Source organism: Bombus pyrosoma, linkage group LG11 (genome assembly GCF_014825855.1).
Source record: "Bombus pyrosoma isolate SC7728 linkage group LG11, ASM1482585v1, whole genome shotgun sequence".
NCBI lineage: Eukaryota > Metazoa > Arthropoda > Insecta > Hymenoptera > Apidae > Bombus > Bombus pyrosoma.
Window position 1 is genome coordinate 1,748,231 of NC_057780.1, and position 21,447 is coordinate 1,769,677.

At 40.4% G+C, this 21,447-nt stretch overlaps 1 protein-coding gene and 1 long non-coding RNA gene across 2 annotated transcripts in view; one reads left to right on the plus strand and one right to left on the minus strand.

The window, feature by feature from the left end:
• The window catches only part of LOC122573243, a 111,911-nt gene that overhangs the window by 38,084 nt on the left and 52,380 nt on the right, over positions 1–21,447 (minus strand). Inside the window, exon 3 of the long non-coding RNA XR_006318690.1 lies at positions 19,278–19,379. This is a non-coding gene — a long non-coding RNA (uncharacterized LOC122573243). The remainder of the gene's footprint in view (positions 1–19,277; positions 19,380–21,447) is intronic.
• LOC122573240 (zwei Ig domain protein zig-8-like) overlaps positions 1–21,447 on the plus strand; it is a 101,593-nt gene that overhangs the window by 29,220 nt on the left and 50,926 nt on the right. Inside the window, exon 2 of the mRNA XM_043739336.1 lies at positions 12,819–13,078. Coding sequence (XP_043595271.1) covers positions 12,922–13,078 — 157 coding nt within the window. The 5' untranslated portion in view covers positions 12,819–12,921. The remainder of the gene's footprint in view (positions 1–12,818; positions 13,079–21,447) is intronic.

A 21,447-nucleotide genomic window follows, 5' to 3' on the forward strand; every position in this document is an offset into this window, starting at 1 on the left:
AGACGAGGTTTCTTGTGCGTCTGCGATCATGAATATTGGATTCCCGTGTCGTAGTCTGCTATGTTCCTCTTTCTGATTGTTTCGCTCGAATCTATGAGAATCGTAAGCTGATATCTGACAATACGAGGCTCTTACGATACGTCTTGCAGCTTGGAAATAGCTGGTAATAGGACCATAGGCATCGTGACACCGTTGTCATCAAAATCGTACGATCTTACAGAAATCTGTTCCTGTGCGATTATAAATATTGGGCTTATCGCACCTAAGGTGGCTAGAGACTGTTCTTTCGATCGCAAGATGGTTCGTCTAGTGCCTTTTGATCTCCAAGTTATATACGTCCAACACCATTGATCTTGACGTGGCCTATCCCAAGATCCTCGTTTTGCCAACGTTTCGGATCTTGTTGCTTGTTTCTAGGATGTTGCGAATCACGCCTCTCGCCTCGTCTATGGAGATGTGGTTTTCCAACCACTTGTTGTGTACTATTTCGATACGATTCCCTATCGTCACATTTGTGGACGTCGAAGTGATACGTATTCGCTGTGAGAAACGCTATCTATCATCAAAGCTATCGTCCGAGTTGGAAATTTGGTTTGAGTTAGTCGCAGCTGTAAGAAATGTTTAAGGTTGAAATACCTTTTTGAAGTTACTGTTTCTGTAAATTTGCAATTGATTAGCAATCTTTGCACTACTAGATATACTGCTTACTGGAAGTGTAAATTAATCTGTTTTATAAAATTATCGTGCTTCTTCGTATCAAACTTTCTTTAATTCATTGCTAACAATTCATCGTAATAATTCATTAATTTCATCAATCCCTTGTCTTTGGAATTTTCTCTTTCGTTCTCTTCGATTGCAAAATATTTTTCGTACACCATCGACAGTTTTTTATTCTTATAAACTTACGAGTATCCACGTTCTTTTGCTATTTGCACGTGCGATGCATTGGTACGCTATATCTGTCTCTAAAGCGCATTCAATTTGTCCGAGTTTCGGTAACATTTACTTTTGCATGGAAGCATAGTTATGCGGTTTTGTCTGCAGAGTGCTTTATCAAACAAAATGTATTTGCAGCAGTAATCTAACCGCTGTATATACACCGATGGTTTATGCCAGCAATTCCAATTGTCAGATAAGCAGCCAACTTCTTTTTTTAACAATTATTCTTGTCGCAACGTACACGGATTCGCCTCGTATGCAAAAGTTTAAACAAATCTGAATTCATGTTAATTAGGACCTCATACCGAATATTTTTTCTCATTTCGTTAATAACAATTATTGAGATACGTATAATTGTATGTGCTAGACTAAGTTAGATGCGTAGCAGCGATACGTGTACGTGAATATCAGTGTGTGGAAGTACGTGTGTACGCGGCGTCTCAAAAACAAAGGTGTTACGTCGAGCGACACTCTACCTAGACCAGGCCACACACCGCGGGCAAGATAGCAACCAGATGTCCGCACGTCCTTACGGCATAGCCTCAATAGTCTTAAGGACCTATGATAAATCTCAGGCAGTTTCTAGCTAAAGTCCTTCAGACCGTACAAACATCTTTTTACTGATTCGTTTCCAAAGCCTATTGTTTATTACGGGAAGACACGGAAAAAACCCTTCCTAGTCCATCAACCTTCTTTTATCCAATCAGAAGCAAGTCTACTGCCCTCACTCTCCTAACCAAAATTGTCATGAACAAGTCCGACGGTCCCTTGCTTTAGACACACCCATCGCAAGCTTTCCTCCGACACAGCATCGCCACTTTAACTTACTTATTCTTCACCGTTAGAATAGTCAACACGTCATTAAATCAATCACTTATTTAACCTATACATACGCATCAGTGCAACTATCTTCTATATAAAGTTGTTGGAATAAACATTAATTTATACCGGTTAATTCAGTGTAAATTCAGTTGAACCACCCCTATTATCCTAACAGAAATCAGGGGATCGATCATTTCGTGGCGTCGATTACCTAATCGTAACGGGAATTTACGACTCCCGTTGACGTGCCTTCTCGCGATCGCGTCTCTCCGCGAATGGTCGAATAAACAAAAGGAACGTAAACTGTTCAGTCGGTTAATAGTCAGGTATGGAAGAAGGTGAGACGCGTGCAAGTGTGTATCGATGAATATCTTTGAAATCGCTTATCAAATAAATATATAACTATTCTAATATGAATTCTAAGCGTAAATTTAGCGTTCCTATACCATTATTTCGGCCATTAAGATGCAAAATTCTCAACAACAATATTCTGCTATTCCTTTGTTAACGACACGCGCCTACGATATTCGAATCTCCTCGTTAAGAAAATGCCAAATTTATTATTCTCGTTGGCAATTTTATTTTACGTCTGACATAATTAGACATTTGACTTCATCTGTCTCGTAAAACAACATTAACTCTAGCCTATTTACCGTTTTGTTTCCAGACTACAGAAGGGTTCCACCGTTGCTTAAGCTCCGTTTGCACGATTTCCCTCGCAGGGAGCGAACCTCGTCATAAATATCGTTACGAAACGAGCTTCCCAGAGCGTACTCCGTTCTCAAATCCGAAAAGACCACAAGCCGTTAGTCGGACTAAAATCTTTTAAAGTCTCACGTACTACGTTTCTATTACATGTACACACGTGCTTGTTTATTGTTCCGTCGTATTTGCGTTTTCATCGCAGGAATGGTGCCAAGGAGGGATTTTATCGCATTCCGAGAAGATAATGTTGGCGGATTTTGTCGCGACTCATGGAAGGATACTTATCCCGTGTCCTGATTCTTAATAATTCACAGTCGCTGTTTCATCAGTTATCCGCCTGTATCAACAGCTTTCTTTAAATCGAGAAACACAGAGGCTACAGATGACGATTATTTTGCAACTTTTCGCGAGAGAAGATAATTTTTGTTTCGATGGAACACAATGATTTTACCGGATCTTAAAAGGATGTTTCAAAGGATGAAATCGTTAAAAAATATTGGTATGTGATAAAATATTTTTCTGATAACCAGTGACCATTATCGATGAATTTTACAATCGAGATGATTCTGATCGTTGGAGAAGAATAAGCTTCGCTTTCCAAGAAAAGATTAAACTCCATCGATCTTCGATATTTCTCGGAATAACAAATTTCCGCTATCGGTAGATTCGCTAACGCTGCCAAGTTTTCCAATCTTCGCTAGTTTTAGAATGTTCTCCCTGCTTTCTTCAAATATATTCGAAAAGTTCTCGCGTGTCTTCGATCTTCAAAACTCGAATCAACGAATTGCGGCACGTGGCGAGACTTCGGTATAAGCGCAACCAGTTTGCGATACTAATTTCCTCGAATTAACCTTTAAAGCATGAAGTTAATCAATGCAATTAGAACGGTTGTTGCTGGCTTGTTCTCCGGTCTCTCAACGATGCGCCGGCAAAGCAAGATTCTTCTGTCGACGCGAACACTGAAAATTATTCAAGACCTCTATATCTTCATTTTTCTCGTTACATCAACTATCATGCATATGCGTGTTTATGCCGTCTGCTTTATTGCAACAAACGAGCTACACCAATGCTTCGGCCCGCAAAGATTCTCGTATTACAGGAATAAAACAACTTCTTATTACGCTATCATTAAATCATAATTAACTTTTTTATCAATTGCATATCTGCGATAAACTCGTTATGATTTCTATACGTATTTTTTAACTGACTTCGAATTTCTTCGACGTAATTAGGATGGTCGAGTCTCGTTACGATGTTACGTAAAAGTTTCATGTAGACCGCATTTATATAGCGAAAAGAAATTCCGTAATAAGCGTTTGAAGAGGTTCGCGAGCCACTGTACGTCAGGACATAATTCTAGAACTCAATCTACAAAATTTCTTCAAATTTCAATCCTGAAATTGGATTTCCAACGCTGCTTCCCTCACAATGCGACCCAAGAATTCGCAAATCACTCGAAAGCACGTGCCAGATTTAAAGCTGCTCGTGAAACTGAACGAAGACGCAAGTTCGATCCAAGAAACGCGAGACTTCGTTAAAAGACGTTGCAATTCGATGCGTACGCTCGAAGAACGCGCAATGCACCGTTCCAGTTGCTTATGTAAGAACCATAAACTCTGCATTGCAAATGCATTTACTTTATTTCGCGGACACAATAGTCCGGCTGCCTAACGATGCTAGCCAGGCGCGCGCATATCTTAGGACGAAGACGGTGCGACGACTCGGTTGTTCGGCTGGAAAAGTCGCGGTTTCCCGTTTCCGACCACCACCGGTTACAGCGAGATCTCGTAGAAGCTGGAAAACGCCATCGCGTATCCTAATTCCATCCTTTAAGCCTGAATCTTATTTCCCTTATTTCCACTTCCTTTTCTCATCTTTTTACTTATTTACCTCCATCATCCTCGTCCTAATCTTCTATTATTTCCTTTCTTAATCTCTGCGCTGATACCTTGCATATATTATTCTCTGTTTTATTTAACTGAATTCTATCTTCCATAATATTCTTCACTGTTAATTTTTCGTTTTCGTGCTTCGTGCAAATATATGACACTGATCCGCCGTTGGTATTATTTTAATGCATTAATTTTAATGAAAATGGTTTCTGTATATGTGTATATATAGATATGTATGTGTGTGTGTGTGTGTGTGTGTGTGTATGTGTGTGAAATGTTGGTAGTTTACAGCTTCTAGCGTATTTCCATAATTGCTCAGCTTGAGAAGGGAAAGTTGCTTCCGCTGAAAGTTTTCAGCAACTATATGGAATGTTTATGAAACATTAAGCTCACCATTGTGCTAATTCCCTTTCGTAATATTCGTCGTGTTGTTTATCCGCGAAAGCCACAAAAATTATATCCAAAAGAATAATCCATTTTCAATAACGACGCTGACAGCCTGGAAAGCTACCCGTGTTTGTTTAATTCGAATTATCCTAATTGGAAGTAGCATGGCATTTTGTAAAAAGTTTCACAGAGTTTCAAATTTTATGCAGACACTTTTTACGACTTTGCATTTTGAATGGTTCTTTAACGACCTACTTTTTCAACAAGTGGGAGATTTTAACCGGTATCGCGCTTTTCTCTGTCCACTTTTAATCGTTCTCCTGCTATTTCGTTGAATCTCTCCTTCTAATCGTCTCGCTAACTTATTTTTCTCGTTCTCGGTCAAGCGGTTCAAACGCTGCAAGCCTCTTTTCCATATTTCCTAAGCTCTCGCCGCCTATCTTTAAATTTCTGTCTCGGTTACACGCTGACCTCCTTTCTTTCTCCTTCTCTATCAGCTTACGGTAGCGTTCACCGTTTGTCTAATTTCAACTCCACGTCACGTTCCCATTCCTTTTCCACTTGTAATCCCTTTTTTCCCACCCAACTCTCTAATTGTCCCGTGTTTCCACTGGGAAAATGTGCACGCAGGCGTCCCACAGAGAACAGCTACAAGATCGCTTCCTTACTGCACATCTACAGCTTCACGCGTGTTATAAATTGCGAATTAACCTGGTCGATTTCTACCGCTCGACCGATTTACGTAGACAGAAAGTAACCGTTTGAAGTAGCGAGTAAAGAAATTTAATTAATGAAAAAAGAAGGTTAATTATCAAATTTTCCTCCTACGAACCGTATAGCTACGTGCAGTGCACTATGTCAGTTAACGATAAACGTGAACCGTTCATTTACGTTCTATATTGTTCGATTGTTCTGTGAATTAAAATTTTTCACAATGTTTTCTATACTAGCTATTGTTTATTTAATAGCGTCATTCCTGGTAACAGCAAAACGATACTTTACGTAATAAAGTAAACTATTTCAAAGAATACAAGTTAGTTAATGAAGGCAAAGCTGAGGAGAAACTTCTACATCAAAGTGATCCATCATCTTAAATTGGATATAGCAATTTAAAATGCAAACTTTTCCGTAGAGAAAAATTTTCTTTATTACGAGCAAGTGGTTGCGCGTATTAATACGTAATAGTGGATTATAAATTGACATTAATTGCAAGAAACCGTGTCCGTAGCTGCTATATAAACGCCAAAGTGTGACCTATTTTAAGCAAGCAGTTACAATAAATTAAAAGTTACGAGCAGAAAGCAATATTGGAAAAGAAGCCTGTTATCGACATTCATTGCATACATACGTTGTCTACCCTTGCATTAAACTTTACCACATTTACTCTATCAGCATACATTTCCGCCGCCTGTTTCTTCCATAAAAGGATAGCTCGTCGGTCGTTTAATTTCGAAAAATATTTCTACGATAATTGATTAACGACAAACTGTAAGAAAGAAAAACGGAGAAACATCTTTTCTTACCACAGAGCGTTAATTAAAGCGTTATAACCAGCATGACTGATTACTGTTATATAGAAAAACGTTCTTTTACCTATTTCATGTTACAGAATTGTTAATTTCGTTTACCTCGTTGATGGCTGTACTACACGGTAAAGAAAATTCAAATTTTTAATTAAATAATTTCCTATGAGTTTCGGTCACAATTCGATGATCCAAGTAAAATTTTTAAACTCTTCGATGACAAACAATTCAGTTCATAATTAAATTACGATGGAAGGTCTCGCGTACTCCCGAATGAACAATATTCGTGAAATTTATTCGGAAAAGAACGTTCAAACAGCGAATCGCGATTAATTTGTTTCGTCACGAAACGAACGAAGCGAAAGAGAATTCAACTCGCGTGTTTACGCCAACTTTCTCAATGGAAATCCCATTCAAGCGATACACGAAACTCGCGCGAAAAAGGTGGCGCGATCGCTATTCTCTTTCCCATCGCTTTTTCATTGTCCGGAAATCCACATTCCATCTAACGGTCCATCGTTCTGCAAACTGCAAATCGAATTGACATCGAATAGCGAACCCCTCGTACTTACGCAAACGATATTTTCCCCCGTTTCTGAAGCTTTCACGCCCGTATACGTGCTAACCCCAGAAATAAAACGCTTCAAGACACACGAACTTATTCTACTGAGAATATAAATGACGGAATTTTGTGATAATTCCTGGACAAACCCTTGAACTATTACGAAAAAGTGTTTGATTTCATCGTAAAACTGTTATGCGTATATTTTGCCTTGGCAACTAAGTGATTGCGGATCTTGTTAATAAGTCGCAATGACAAAATCCGCAATTCTGTTTATTGAGATATGTGTAACTTTGTGTGCTAGATTAGATTAGCCGCGTAGTAGTGACACACGTATGTGGATATGAGTGTGCACAGCGTCTGGAAAAACAGACGAATGCAACTGTTCCGTTAGCAGTGTGGTACGGAAGATGCTGAGACAGAGAGAGCGCTGAGACGCGTGCGAATGTGTATCGACGAAGATCCTGGGAATCGTTTATTAAATAAATCTAAAACTGTTTTAATATGAATTCTAGGTGTAACCTTAGTGTTCCTTTACTTTTATTTCGGCGATTAAGATCCACAATTCTCAACACTGTTGCTTGGAATACGGCCGATGCTGTCGCTTTCTTATCCATCGGTGGAATCAAGTTAGAGGGCAAAAATAAATAAAAAGGCACGACGAGATATTTTAAAAAAAGATGAATGATAGGTAAAATAATACTTTGTATTTTTATATCGTGTATTACGCGTATTGTATATACAGCGAAGGATCAAATGTATTTAGTTTACATCCGTCGATCTTAAATTACGCTGTATCTCTCTCGTCATCCCTTCATTATCCTGCAACTGATCGGCGGATACTGCTACATGAATGGCTGTCAGAAATTAGATCAAAGTGTTACAGTTTGGTTAGGATCAGGACTGTGCGTGTCACGTTGTGGGTCTGTAACATGCCACATATTACTGGCCTCGTAATTGTAGCTTATGAGACGCTCATGTAACAGTTCCATCACACATATCGTAGTACACGGTTTGTACGTGTACTCGGATGAAAACTAAGCTTCGAATAAAACGCTTTTCTTTCGTATCTCGCATCTATTCTTCCTATAGATAGAAAATCATTTCCTGATCGCTTGTATTAGGTTGTCCGAAAAGTTCCTTTCGTTTTATAAGGCAGTAGTGGATGCACAATATTTTTTGTCTTATATTATTTTATTGAATTACGTTCCATTTTGTAGTAATAAAATAAGAGTGATCATACATAAATACATAAAATAATATAAGATAAAAAATGTCGTGCATCTATTATTTCACTTATAAAGAAACTTTTGGACCAACCTAATAAAATATTTTCCTACCATGTATAGCTTACTGCGTTGCTTTTATCATTTCGTTTACATAATATAATTAATTAAATCCGACTGTAATAAATTTCCAGTCGTTTGAAGAACGCTTCAATGGAAAATAATTACAACACGAATACTACGAATTTTCGTAGCCACTGTAGATGAGAAAAATCCGATCAGCGGTAACGGCGCGTCCAATTCGAATACAACGTTCGAAACAGATACGACATAATACTCTTCTTAAATATTAGGACACCTGGTTTTACGTAAAATCGGACAGTTGGCGTAAATAACTAAGGAAACCATCAATCCGCCATGATTCCCGTAACTTGGTTTCGAATAATAATGGTGCTATTCAAGGACCGGCGACATTTAGTATCCTCGAACCGGTTGCTTGCTATTCTGATAGATACGCTTGTCCACCAAATGCAGATAGGAGCGTGACATTTAGCCGCAGATATTTCGAGTCGGTGATATTTCAACGAAGAATAGATATATAATCGATGCCCACGACTAGACAGGTGAAGTGCGAAGCATCGTTCTAAGATAAGACGCGTTGTTAAGTTTTTAACCGGTTGCTTGCCTCGCTATTCTCGCATGCGGTTTTCACTCTGTTGACCCATTCAACGATCACAAAAAGGATGTTCGAGCCAGTAATTAAATGGATGAAACTGCGCTTATCCCTATACATTTCTGAATTTTCATCAACAGTCGAGACGCTTTTCGCGCGACTCATTACGTTGCCAAGCGTCTATGTTCTTCACATGCTTTTTCTTTCGCTCTCTCTCTTTCAGCTGGTCGAGACGAAGCGATAAAGATGGGCGCGATGATTAAACGAAGTCTCGTCGCTTCAAAATTGCCGGGATAAATGCCAGTTAAACTTCACGTGGGAAATGTAAAACGTCTTTCGACTATTGTTCGCCAACGCTGTCCGGGGTAATTCGCTTCGGCCTTGTCGTTACACGGATCGCATGAACGAGATGCGATTGAAAAGAATAACTGTACGGTAAATTTCAAAGGAACGTTCCTTTAACGCGATTCTATTTCCGGTGTGTAGATTAGCCGCGTAGTAGTGACACACGTATGTGAATATGAGTGTGCACAGTTTCTGGAAAAACAGACGAATGCAACTGTTCCGTTAGCGGTGTAGTATGGAAGATGCTGAGGATAAAGAAAGTGCCGAGACGCGTGCGAATGTGTATCGACGAAGATCTTACAAATCGTTTATTAAATAAATCTAAAACTATTTTAATATGAATTCTAAGTGTAATCTTAGCGTTGCTTTACTTTTATTTCGGCGAATTAATTAAGATCCACAATCCTCAACGGTCTCTTTTCAAATGATAATTCTGGTGAATCTTTATGCTTTGGGAATTCAATCAAAATGTCCGTGCAAGTCTCGCTGAAATTTAAGAAACCTGGAGATATCTTCTTCGATATTCTGATTTTAAACGATCTTTATTTCTGCTTTTAATTTGTCTGCATTCCGCGCGAGGAAAATATGTTGCGTCCCTTCTTCAACATCAAACAGCGAATACACCGTGCACTCTTGTTCGAGTCTGTTGAGAATCGTGGATCTTTGAAGCCGAAATAATGTTACGGGAATATTAAATTTACATTTGGAATTAATATTGGAATAATTATATATTTATTTGATGAGCGATTCCTAAGATATTTATCGATACACACTTGCACGCGTCTCAGCACTTTCTTCTATATCCGACTGTTAACCGATGGAATAGTTTACATTCATCTGTTTTCAAGACGCCGCGCGCACACACATACCTCCACACACTGATATTCACATACAAGTATCTCTACTACGCATTTAACCCAGTCCAGCACAGAGAATTATACGTATCTCAACAGAGTCGAGCAATGCAAAGTAGATAAGAGCTTGGACTTGCCAGTCGACGTATTGTAACTCGTAGTAAATAAATAATAAAAAGTTATGCAATTCTATAAGCAACTTTTCAAACGATCATAGGATCTGTCTAATTTCTAACCTACGATCCCTTAAATTTAAGATCGCAAAGGATCCTCTGTCCTGCATCGAAATATCGGCAGACGCATTTACCCCTGAAACCCTGATCCTTTCTCGCAAACTTTCTCGCGAACGTGTCAAAGGAAGAATGGGTGTTTCTCGGTGGGCGAAATTCGCGTCGATCTTCGGCCAAGTTGCACGGAGTTTCAGCGATTTTTCGAGATGCCACGGGGATGAAAGGGATACGCCGACGACCTGGATGCTTGAATAGATCATTCTCGGTCGGGCTGCCGAATGTTCTGTGCGGTGCATCGACGGATACTTCCATCTGTGTAGGGTGCATGCAATGGCGTGCATTCGTACTTTGATCACATCTCCGTTAGAATAGCTGCCGCCTCCTGCCGTCTCTCCCGTCCCTGTCCTCTGTTCGTCGCTTTACAAGCTTTGAATGATCGCGGCTTTTCGAAACGAGACTTTGACAGTATTTACGCGCTAGCGAAAAATCGTTTAGAATCGGCCGCTCGTGTCAAACGATGACGCGCTTGAAAAATTACTTGACCCAAAAGTTAATTTGTCGCGTTGATCGCGTCGTATCTAATGCATCACGCTGACACGTGCAGTCGGGCACAGATAGTGGAAATAGATATCGACACAGTTACATACGAGTTGTTTAGAAAAATGTGAACGTTAATTTCAATTATTCGGCAAATAATCTATGCACTGTAAGAATACAAAGCTAGAAACGATAAAAAATGAAAAACTAACAACGCTGGTTCGATCGAACTTTATCGATATCTGCTTCCATCGCCTGTCCACTTGCGCGTTTCTTCCCCGCTGTATTTTCATTTTGGTGTCAGGTTGACTCGACGATCAACATCCATACAAAGTCACTTCACTTCTTCGCAGCAACAAGATTCGTTCAACCGTCGACACGAGCCTGTCTCGTAGCTGCAAACGTAACCGTAAATTCGATTCGAGATGCGGCAGCGAAATTGCATTCGTGTTCTCTAAGTACTGCACCGAGGAGCAGCTTATCTCGTAAGGGATAGATCGTGCAGAAACATGTGCGCGCAAGTAGATTGCCAGAGATTGCTGAAATTTTATACCGCGTTGCGCGGTAAAGAACGCAGTGGATTACACGCGAGAAGCTGGTGTTTTCCATTTGCATCTTGTGTAATTTTTCTTCGCTAACGAAATGCAAATTGACTGTCGGCTACAAATGTTTATTATGCGGATTAAATCGTACAACGTTTGCGAAACTTGCGCGGACCGACGTACCACGCGTATTACCGTTTCGTGAAAATATTCGCGAAAATCGTGTATCTCGCTCGACGATTGCGTTTAATCCATCGTTGCAGGCTTTCTGCCGATAATTCACGTTCATCTGGAGGGAATCGAGCCATAACTATGATCAATGAGAACCGAATCATACGCCAAACGCACTTCCATTCGCAATCCAAGTTATTATTGCATTCTCGACAACGTTATTACCAACTACGTATGATTGCCTGTGTTAACAGTTATCTGACTATGATAAAGCGTTCTATGACGTAACACGATTCCATCGGTAATCGCGCCTTTTGCTATCGCCATATTCATCATCGTCAGTTTTTGGATAAAACGTTGATTCTATTTCCGCTGTCGACGAAATTGCCAAGTAAAATTGTTATTTCGACGAAAACTTGGGTCGTTTTCATTTTATTAGCACGATCTGTTACTTTGCATCGTTTCCCGTGCTACGGTATTTAGTTTATGAGCGGATCTCGTTCGAACGTAACGTGGTGTCTGGAACGAATAGAGTAATTATACTTTGCGTGCCGATGTATCGAGTTTCGCATCAAATTTTACAAAATGAAAATATTCTATTCTGACCTACATTTGTAAAATAATATTATTATCGATCTGTACCGAAGCGGAAATTTACAGTTTCGATACCGATGCTTGATATTGAACAAGCATAACTCGTATTCGAGAAACCACAGATTGCGCGATGGATTAAATTAAACATGTGACAAGCGTTTGAAAGATATATTTCCATTATCTTTTGACCGTACAATGCCATTTTTCTTTTTTTCTCTTTTTTTTTTTTTCGATAAACCGGAGCAGCGGTAAAAAAAATTTGCATCACAAAGTTGCGGCAATTTTTATTTCGTAGATAGGGAATATTTTCGCAAACGAAAAACTGAATATTTCGTTATGCGCATAAATTTCGTCTGTTCTTTTACATATTTTACGCTGCGCAAATATCCGCGCTCCACTAATTATTCCAACTCGTATTATTTTCATCCGTCTCTTATCTCGATTTTCCAGAAGTCGTAGAAAGTCTTCATCGTGTAAATATTGATCCTCCACTCACTCCGCAAAATGGACAAACTACCGCCGCTGGTGATCCAACCAAGTTGCGAATTTTCCCGCAGTTCTCGACCAAACAGACTCGCCCCGGTACCGTATCAACTTCCTTCGTCTATTAAGATCAGCTGGCAAAAATCTTGCAAACGCGCAGATGGCAAATATCAATTTCCATGCCGCTTTCTCCGCAAAGTACATAAACTGAGCCGCTTTTGGCGGGAACGCGCATTCATCGGATATTCGCTTTCGCGAATTTTCCTTTAGACGGTGAAGAAACACCGCGATGGCTACCGCTGTTGGACTTTCAAGCCGCTGTTTGGATTTCAGAGACAGCAGAACGGCTGGGATTGGGTTTCCGTCGGTGGCCCGGTAAAATCAACAGACGCCGCGAAATATCAGAAGCTTCGGGGGATGCGAAAACCGGAGGACGATGTCGATGAGACCGGCCTGGGGGCCCAAGTTGTTTCTCGTGCTGGTGACGACCACGATCGTTATCGGCAATTATCAGCGACATCGCGAGAGGACTCATTTGCGCGAGCAGCTCGTTAACAGCCACAAAGTCACCAGGAACGTCACTCGATTACAAGGTAAGTTCTGTTTAAACGCGAGCAAAATTGCTCATTTCGATAATTCAGTTTCGGACTATCCATATTCGTTCGATTTGTTCATCGAACGTACGTTAAATATTAGAAATTCTGTCGGCTTCGATTTTCCAATTTATGTGCACCAGCTGTGTCACGAATCCGTGTTTCTACGTAAGAATCTTCAAACTCGAAATCCACGTGTCTTCGATATAGCGACAGCTTCTAATTCGTCTTTTTTTTTTCTCCTTGTCTTTTAAAAATATCGATTCCAATTGTTGAGAATATTCGCGTGCGATGGGAACTCTTGTCGCGAGCAATCTCGCATGAAACGCGAGTTAGCGATGTAGACGAGGTTTCCGCCAATTCCCTATATTTGGACACGCCGAACTGATATCGTTACGAGCGAGAAAACTTGCGCCGAATACGCGTGTCGAAGCTACCTGGAAAATATTTCGCGAAGAAAACGACGCGTCGAGTAAAAACATTGCGCAAGTATAAAGCCAATCATTTACAGACTCGCCGTTCTTTCGCCACTTCTTCCACGGCCTAATCCGCTACAATTTCTTGTTCAGCGATTTCAGTTTGGAAAAAATTCGGGGCAAACAAGCGCAGTTGTAAACCGTGGTAATCGAAGCGGAAGTAGCAAATGAAACGATCGCTATATAGACGATAAGTTCTTCGTTCATTCAAAGCACTAGTAATTTTTCTGCGGTCGTAAGTGGAACGTATGCAAGCCAGCTATACTATTTTGAGTCGTACTTTCGAGACTTTTTTCTAACCGTGCAACAAAAAACGAGCCACGCAACGGGACTAAAAAAGCACAGCAACGTATGTTTTACGTCTTTCCAAGCATTTTGTTCTTTTACTGTTCTCAATTTACTTCCGACCGTAACAAGAAAAGGCAAGCAGAAAACGAAGGCACAATTAAAACACGCCAAGTAAAAATTCGGATAATTTTGCTTTTAGAAATCATAATTTCCTTTTACGTAGATTGCTCTTTTCCTCGAGCATACGACAGCGTCGTATTCCAGCTATAGATTGTAGTATCGTAAATTATAATAATTTATTTACAATTAATGGATTGTACAGATGTTGATTAAACGGGAAACGATGGTTGTTTAACGTGAACTAAATACAACAACGTACTATAATTTAGACAACTCAATAGTCAATTTGCAACTCTCGTCACCACGGATCTGTGACAGCGACCATACTCAAATCCACGTTACTCCATACCACCTGACAGTGAACCTTTAGGCTTTGACCTGACCTTTGCACATGGCCCAACATTACACTTTCCTCATGACGTAGGGCAATCAGGATCCTCCCCTTGTCCCTCAACGCCCACAAACGCAACATATAAAAGATGCAAGCAGTGGGCCACGGGACTAGTCTTGTGTACAGTTTTGGCCGTGATTTGAACAACTATTTTAACTTCGCTACTTCATTGTGATATTATACTTAATCATTTTCGCGAATAAAAGCCTACAAAGTTATAAGAGCACAGTCAAGTTAAGTTGCTGTTCAGCTACTCCTTTTCTATCACAAACTTTACGCGACAGATCCAACGCTCCCTCCCTCTCACGCGGACCACACTCTCTGACTTCTCGATTCATATACTGTCTCGCTTCCCCACTGACACTGACTGTTAATTCGTTTTTCTCCCTTAGCATCCCTTTTATCCCTTCGTCTTAGCCTCACCACGCATGTGTTCCGCAACCGCTCGTGGCCAGGGTCGCGTAGGCTTTTCTACGTAATTATTCAATTGAAGGACCGACGAAAGTTAGTTTTTCTCGCCTACGATGCTTCCCACTAGCAACTTTCTATCGAGGGCGGCTAAGACCCTTCCTAGTCCATCAACCTTTTTATTATCCAATCAGAAGCAATGTCTACTGCCCTCACTTTCCTAACCAAAATTGTCATCAACAAATCCGATGGTCCCGTGCGCTAGACACACCCATCACCAGCTTTCCTCCGCCACAGCATCGTCGCCGAACTTCACTTATTCTTCATACTTCATTCACTTTGGAATAGTCAACATCTCTTTACCGGGTTTCTACCCTTTGATCAATCACCTACTTAACTTGTACATACGCAGCAGCCTAACTATCTTCTTTACAAAGTCGTTGGAATAAACTGTAATTTATACGTGTTAATTCAGTGTATACTCAATTGAACCATCCCTATTATCCTAACAGAAATAAGGAGATCGATCGTAATCGTGGCGTCGATTATTTGATCGTAACGGGAATTTACGACTCCCGTTGACGTGCTTTCTCGCGATCGCGTCTCTCCGCGAATGGTCGAATAAACAATTTGTGGCGGCACTCGACAGCACAAATACCGCCAATCGACACTAACAACAACGGACGACGGCAGCGTAGTGGTTAGCGCCTTAGGTTACGAACGTTCGAACCTGGGATCGAATCCCGGCGACCGAAGTCTGGTTTTTCTTCCACGATTCTTAAATAGGAAGAAAATACAACAGTACTCCAGCAAAACAGTACTCCAGCAAAGCAACATCTACACTCAGCAGCTACTAATATCACGGACAACATAATACACCTCAAATTTCAAATTATAAAATACTTTTCTTCTATCATCTTATAGCTTTAGCAAGTACAGTGAATTTTGCAAAATTTCATTTCTTTCATTACCAAACTTAGTTACCGTTGTGCAAGGCCGTTATAGTATTTATCGATACCGCCGACTTGTAACTCGCGACTCGTAACGTTTCACGAACGTTTCAACGTGTTTAACGAAAGAAAAGCTCGATGAAAAAAGAAAGCTGTTGTAGAAAGACGAGTTGTCGTAATAAAAAAAGGAATAGACAGCCATAAAAGCAATTTCGGGGATGTCGAGCGACACGTCGAAGACCGGAACAGGAGCGGACGTGTATCGCCCAACGTTGATTTCTGGGTACGTGGCTAAAGTATCGAGCCACGATGAAAAACGAGTGGCAACGTCATGGCGCGTCGTTTTCCATGGCGTCGACGCCTTTCTGCGTCCGACGCGTACGTTCCGCCGCCTGATTCACGAGTTTATCAGCGATTTACCTGCGGGAAAATTCGCCGTCAGATTGTTTCGCGTTTCAGTCGCCAGACTGAACGACAACGATGAAAATACGCTTCAACAACTTCTTAACCCGCTTGCACCTCCGAGTATTATTCGCACGTTCTCTGGGCGCGTTAGCTTCGTTTCGAAATTTTTGTTACAGACAGAAACGCTTCGGACAAATCGGACGTGGAATTTTTATTATTTGCAAAAGTTTCTCGTAGAGGGTTTTCTCCAACTTTCTTCTCAAACGGTCGCTTTTCAGAGAAATTCTGTGCAAAGTGAACTGCCGATACGGAAAACTTCTACTTGCCAGCTAATTTTTCGTGGAGAAAATGAAGATGAGAAGTGGGTAGAAGAAGCTTGAGGATTTTAAACGAAACGACGGCGTCAATGGAATATTTGCCTGGCATATTAAACTTCGATGTTGAACAAATCTTCTTCGGTTAAAATCTCCTATCCAGCGTTGCGAAATCGAAGAAAACCGAAGTTTCATCGTTTTCTTCTTCGTTTCCATTCTTTTCTTCGTTCGAATATTAAATAAAATATTCAGTCGCTATCTCACTATAACAATAATCTTAGCAACGTTATCGTAACAATATAATCTCGTAGTTTTTAAAAGACGGAAAATACGCGGTAGGAAATGTTTCAACATCAAAGTATCTTGTAAAACGAAGAAACGCCAAATGGAATGTTTCAACTAAGAAGAGCAACATCAATTGTAACACGACAATTTCCCCCTATCTGATTCTATGAGGAAATCAAATTTATTTCAGGAGAGAAGAAATACTAATTCAGGAATCATCAAGATTTACACGCTATTTAATTCGATCCCTACATAGAGAAACATCTATGTCGCTCACCAAACATCGTTACATCGAATTAAAATCGCTTTGCAAGCCATGCGTTACAAAGAGCGTTTGCAGAGTTACCGGATCTCTTATTATGCGAACATTTCCAAGTAATGGAGAACAAATACGGGGAAAACCAATGACGAAGAGGACGCGTTTAAATACGCTTTTGTCGAGAAGCGGATCATCTCTTTCCTTTTGCAGGGCGAATTATTTTACTCGTTTAATCCCATTTTGTAGCCTCATTTCCCGCCTCGTCGTTAAAGCATGACGTAACTCATGAACCAGGCTTGCATCCTGACAAATATATTTACGATTTTATCCCTTTATAGCGTTATAAATCGTACGATTGATGTCTGTACAGGCTTGGAAAGAAGAAAACGAGAGACAAACGAACGAAGGACAGTTTTGTTTCGTTTTAATTATCTGCCGAGTTGAACATTGTCATTCATCGCGTGGAAAAAAAAAAAAAAAAAAGAAACGGCGCTAGCTGTGTCGGCGAAAACTGAGTACATATAATTAACTGTTATTTAACGCCCCGGAATCTCGTTACGGAGTATCGCAAATTAAAAAAGTTTTTCGCGATATTGTGCCTTGCGTATTGTTTTCGTTTAGTTGCGAAGTTAATAAATCCAGGACAAATTGAAGCGAAAAATCAGGGGAAAATGTACCGCTCGCAGATGCTACAGGTGCGTCATCGAAAGTCATAAATTCACGTCAGCTTTGCTTAACTGGACAGGTGGAACCAACCGTGTATCTATCTACGTCGTCGTAAGTGAAATTCATATTTTCGATCTTACGCCTTCAACAACATATTTCGATAGATATCCTCCGTAATCGTAATTTTTGCAACAATTTCTATAGGCTGGCCAATCATCCGAATTCTTGTTTGCGCTCTTGTCAGCCCTCGGATTCGATTAAGTTGAACTATTCAAGCAACGAAGCGTCTCTCCTAGTCCGTCATTGTCTAAAACACTGTATAATGAAACATTTTGCGTCTAGTAACTGCTCATAGCGAATCATTGAACCAGATTCAATCTACAAATAATTACATACTGCAGCTGGTCCCCCATTGTCGTGTTGGAACAAAACAGACGCAAGACAATCCTGTCTCGTTACACAGAGTATTCAGACTTAGTAATAATCGCGTAATATTAGTAATAATTGAAATTATATCGATGTACGAGAGCGGCGGTAATATCCTCAAGAGACACATTCAGATTCAACAGACAGATTCAGATCGATTAAGATCTCGACTTACGATCGTGTGCTTATGAAATTACGGCGCTCCTTTAGGGTTGATCGCGAAGTTCGAGATATCAGGAATTGATGAGAGATGTCGGAATTGTAGTTCGCACAGATAATTAATTAACACGCTTGTTACTACGCGTATCTCGCTTTAGATTATTCCAATTTCATTCAACAGCGCTAAAATATTTGCTTGCGAATACCTTTCTACGATGAGTAACGGATATCCATAATCGCAGGTTTATAGAAACAACGGAGCTTTTGCTTGGAGCAGCCAATTTTCGTATTTTTCTAAAGTACAACGTGCAAAGACTAAACGGGAGAAAGATACTTTGGGAAATTTCTTTAACAAAATACAATAACTTGCCACGATATTTGGCTCTGCTAATGTCGACGTTACATCGAGCAAAAGTTGATGTATCGTTTCTTGCGACAATTAGCGAGTCTTCGGTTCTTTGAAAAATCTTAATTCGTTTTAACTTCTGTTCCGTTATTCGTCGTTCCTGTTTAAATAATTGTTGGAAGATGCACGTTCCCCGAAATTTATACATTCGCGCCTTTCCATAATAATTACACTTGCACCGATTAATGCACCTTCGTTTGCCTACGCTTTCGAGGAAGCTTTTAGACTTCAGGTTCGTCAGATCGATGGAGTATCTTCACGGATCAGGAACGTTCATCGGTAGATATTTTACGGTAGAATAACGGCCCGGGCCGCGCAATTAAGTGCGCCACGCCGGAGAATCTACGATTCCGTTTTAATATAATAAACGACGCGTGGGGATAGGAAGTCGAAGAGTAAGGAAGCGAGCACGTTTAATTACCAGCTCCCCGGGAGTTGATCAATGTACGCGGCTAAGCTCAGAAACCGAGTCGAACATGGCGGTGATTCGTCTAGCGGGAAAGTTACAGCCAACTTTCTTGCCGCCCAACTATTCGAACCTACGGCCACCGGAACTTTCGTTTCGCAGCCGCCTTTTACGACATAACTCCATCGACCGACCACTCCGCCACGGTCCATGCTAAATAAACGCGGTTACTATCCTTACCATTGCTGCTGGCTGCTTAATTTTCTATCTCTCCCCTAGTTCGATCCTCCTTTTTCTCTTCTTTCCTTTTTAAGGTGTAAAACAGAGTACGTAAGGCGAAACCTGTGACAAACGGGTCATCTGAATATCTAAAAATAATCAGGAGAACGGAAATTCTTCACCGTTGCGTGTAACGCTCTTGAAATGGCGCAACTCTCTTGACAAATTTTTTCATACGAGAACAAACAAAGCTGATGTGCTTACAGTCGGGGACAAAAATAACGCAGGTAGATTTTATTTATCATATACTCTTCTGGTTCAGATTATGTAGCAAATAATTGAGAGGAGTATGTGCAGTTTTGTGTAAACGAGCCATATTTAACGAAATTCCGTCGACACTTGTTTCCTCTGTTTGCTGCTTATCTTCGTCTCCGACTGTAGATGTTCCGTTTCTCGCGACTCGCCCTATATACGATCAAGTTGAAAGCTAGTTGCCCTATCGTTAGCGTATTTCACTGAGATTCATAAGGTTGGAGAGGACAATATTACAGCAGCTTTTCAAACAAATGATGAGAGAAGTTGAAGAAAATGGCTGGAATTTATTCGGGGCAACTTTTCGGATAAATAATTGAATAGCGTTGAACGCGTCCGAGTGTCTGCCGGAATTTCCAACGGTGAATTAGTAATTTCGCGTTCATCTTCCAATCATTTGCCTCCTTGTCCACGCGCTTTTCATCATTAAAGGGAATCGAAGCGAGAACAAGAGTTTCACGGTACTTGAAATGGCAAGGGATTTGATTTTACGACATAAGCCTCCGTTTAATTTGCAAAAGTTATTAATCTCGCGGAAATTGACGAGGAGTAACTGCTGCGAAGATCGTTTTCGAGAAATTCGATTTATAACCCAAGTTTCAGGCTGTGTTTTAATCGAAGCAGGATCTTAAAGTAACACCATAATTGATAACAAGTATAGCAAGCGTACCCTATAGGAATAATCGTCTCGTGCGTGTAGATACTTAAACGCGATACGATCTCTTCAAGTATCGTTAAAGCAAACCGTACGATTTATCGCATCGATGATAACGTCGATCTTTGAATATCGTTGCGAAGAATCTTGTTCTTTTATTATCGACGATCGAAGGAATTGAAAACTTAAACTCTTGTCTTTTCTTTTTGTTCCGAGCGTCTAACAAATAAATCGGGTGGTTTTGTCCATTTTGAAACGACGTTCATAAGATCGTTTCGAGTTAAATCTCAAAATATTTGCTCAAGAAAAATCATGGAAGAATCTAAGCAAAAGTCGAAGAGAAGATTGTGTTTCATAATAATCTCGGTTCGGGAGGGATTGGTTCCTTGTTGTTGGACTTCTTTACAACTGGGTGGCGAATAAACTGTGCAGAACGGCGAAAGCTCGCGCGAGATGTGCCGTAAGATCTGTAAGCTTCGTCGTGAAAAGTTAGAGATAAGTGGATAGACAGATACGAGGAGACAGAGAAAAAGGAACGACGTTAGGATGGCACCGAGACGAATTGTAAAGACATTTTATGTGGTTGCGCCTTTGCGACCGGCACGCCGAAAGGCAAAGGCTACACGTCCTATATCCTCTGTCACGACTCAACTGGTATTTCCTTCAATCTGGAGCGCAGGATTTTCCTGAAAATTTGTACGTCGTTGCATAGGTCGTATCGGAAACTTTCGTTACGCGAGAAAGTATTTCGACTCAAACTTTTATTGCTACGCGTCAAAGACTTCTTCGGTCCATTAATTCCGTCGATACTGTTAATTCTACTTTTAAAGCACCTCTATTATTGGTTCTGTTAAAAGGCTTACAGAAGCTTAAAATTTTTGTAATTCACGGCAGATTAGGTTCCGTATCATTAGCGAGTATTTAAGGAACGTTGAAATAATTAATTAACCCTACACTTTTCTATATTCGTCGATCAAAGCAATTAGCGTTCCATTATTTATTACAGACCGCTCTTAATACGAATTTAACGTTGCGAAATACAATATAGAGAGCGCGTGTATGTCAATTCTATTAATATACACATTTATCAGTTTATATTCTGTGCGTGAAACGTTTCGTAGCGGGATAAATTCGCCAGAATATTACAATGCAGCTTTCATGCCACTTCTCGTGTTTATTACGGCTTGAAGTGCACTTGAAGATATTAAAAAGTTACGCTCGTAA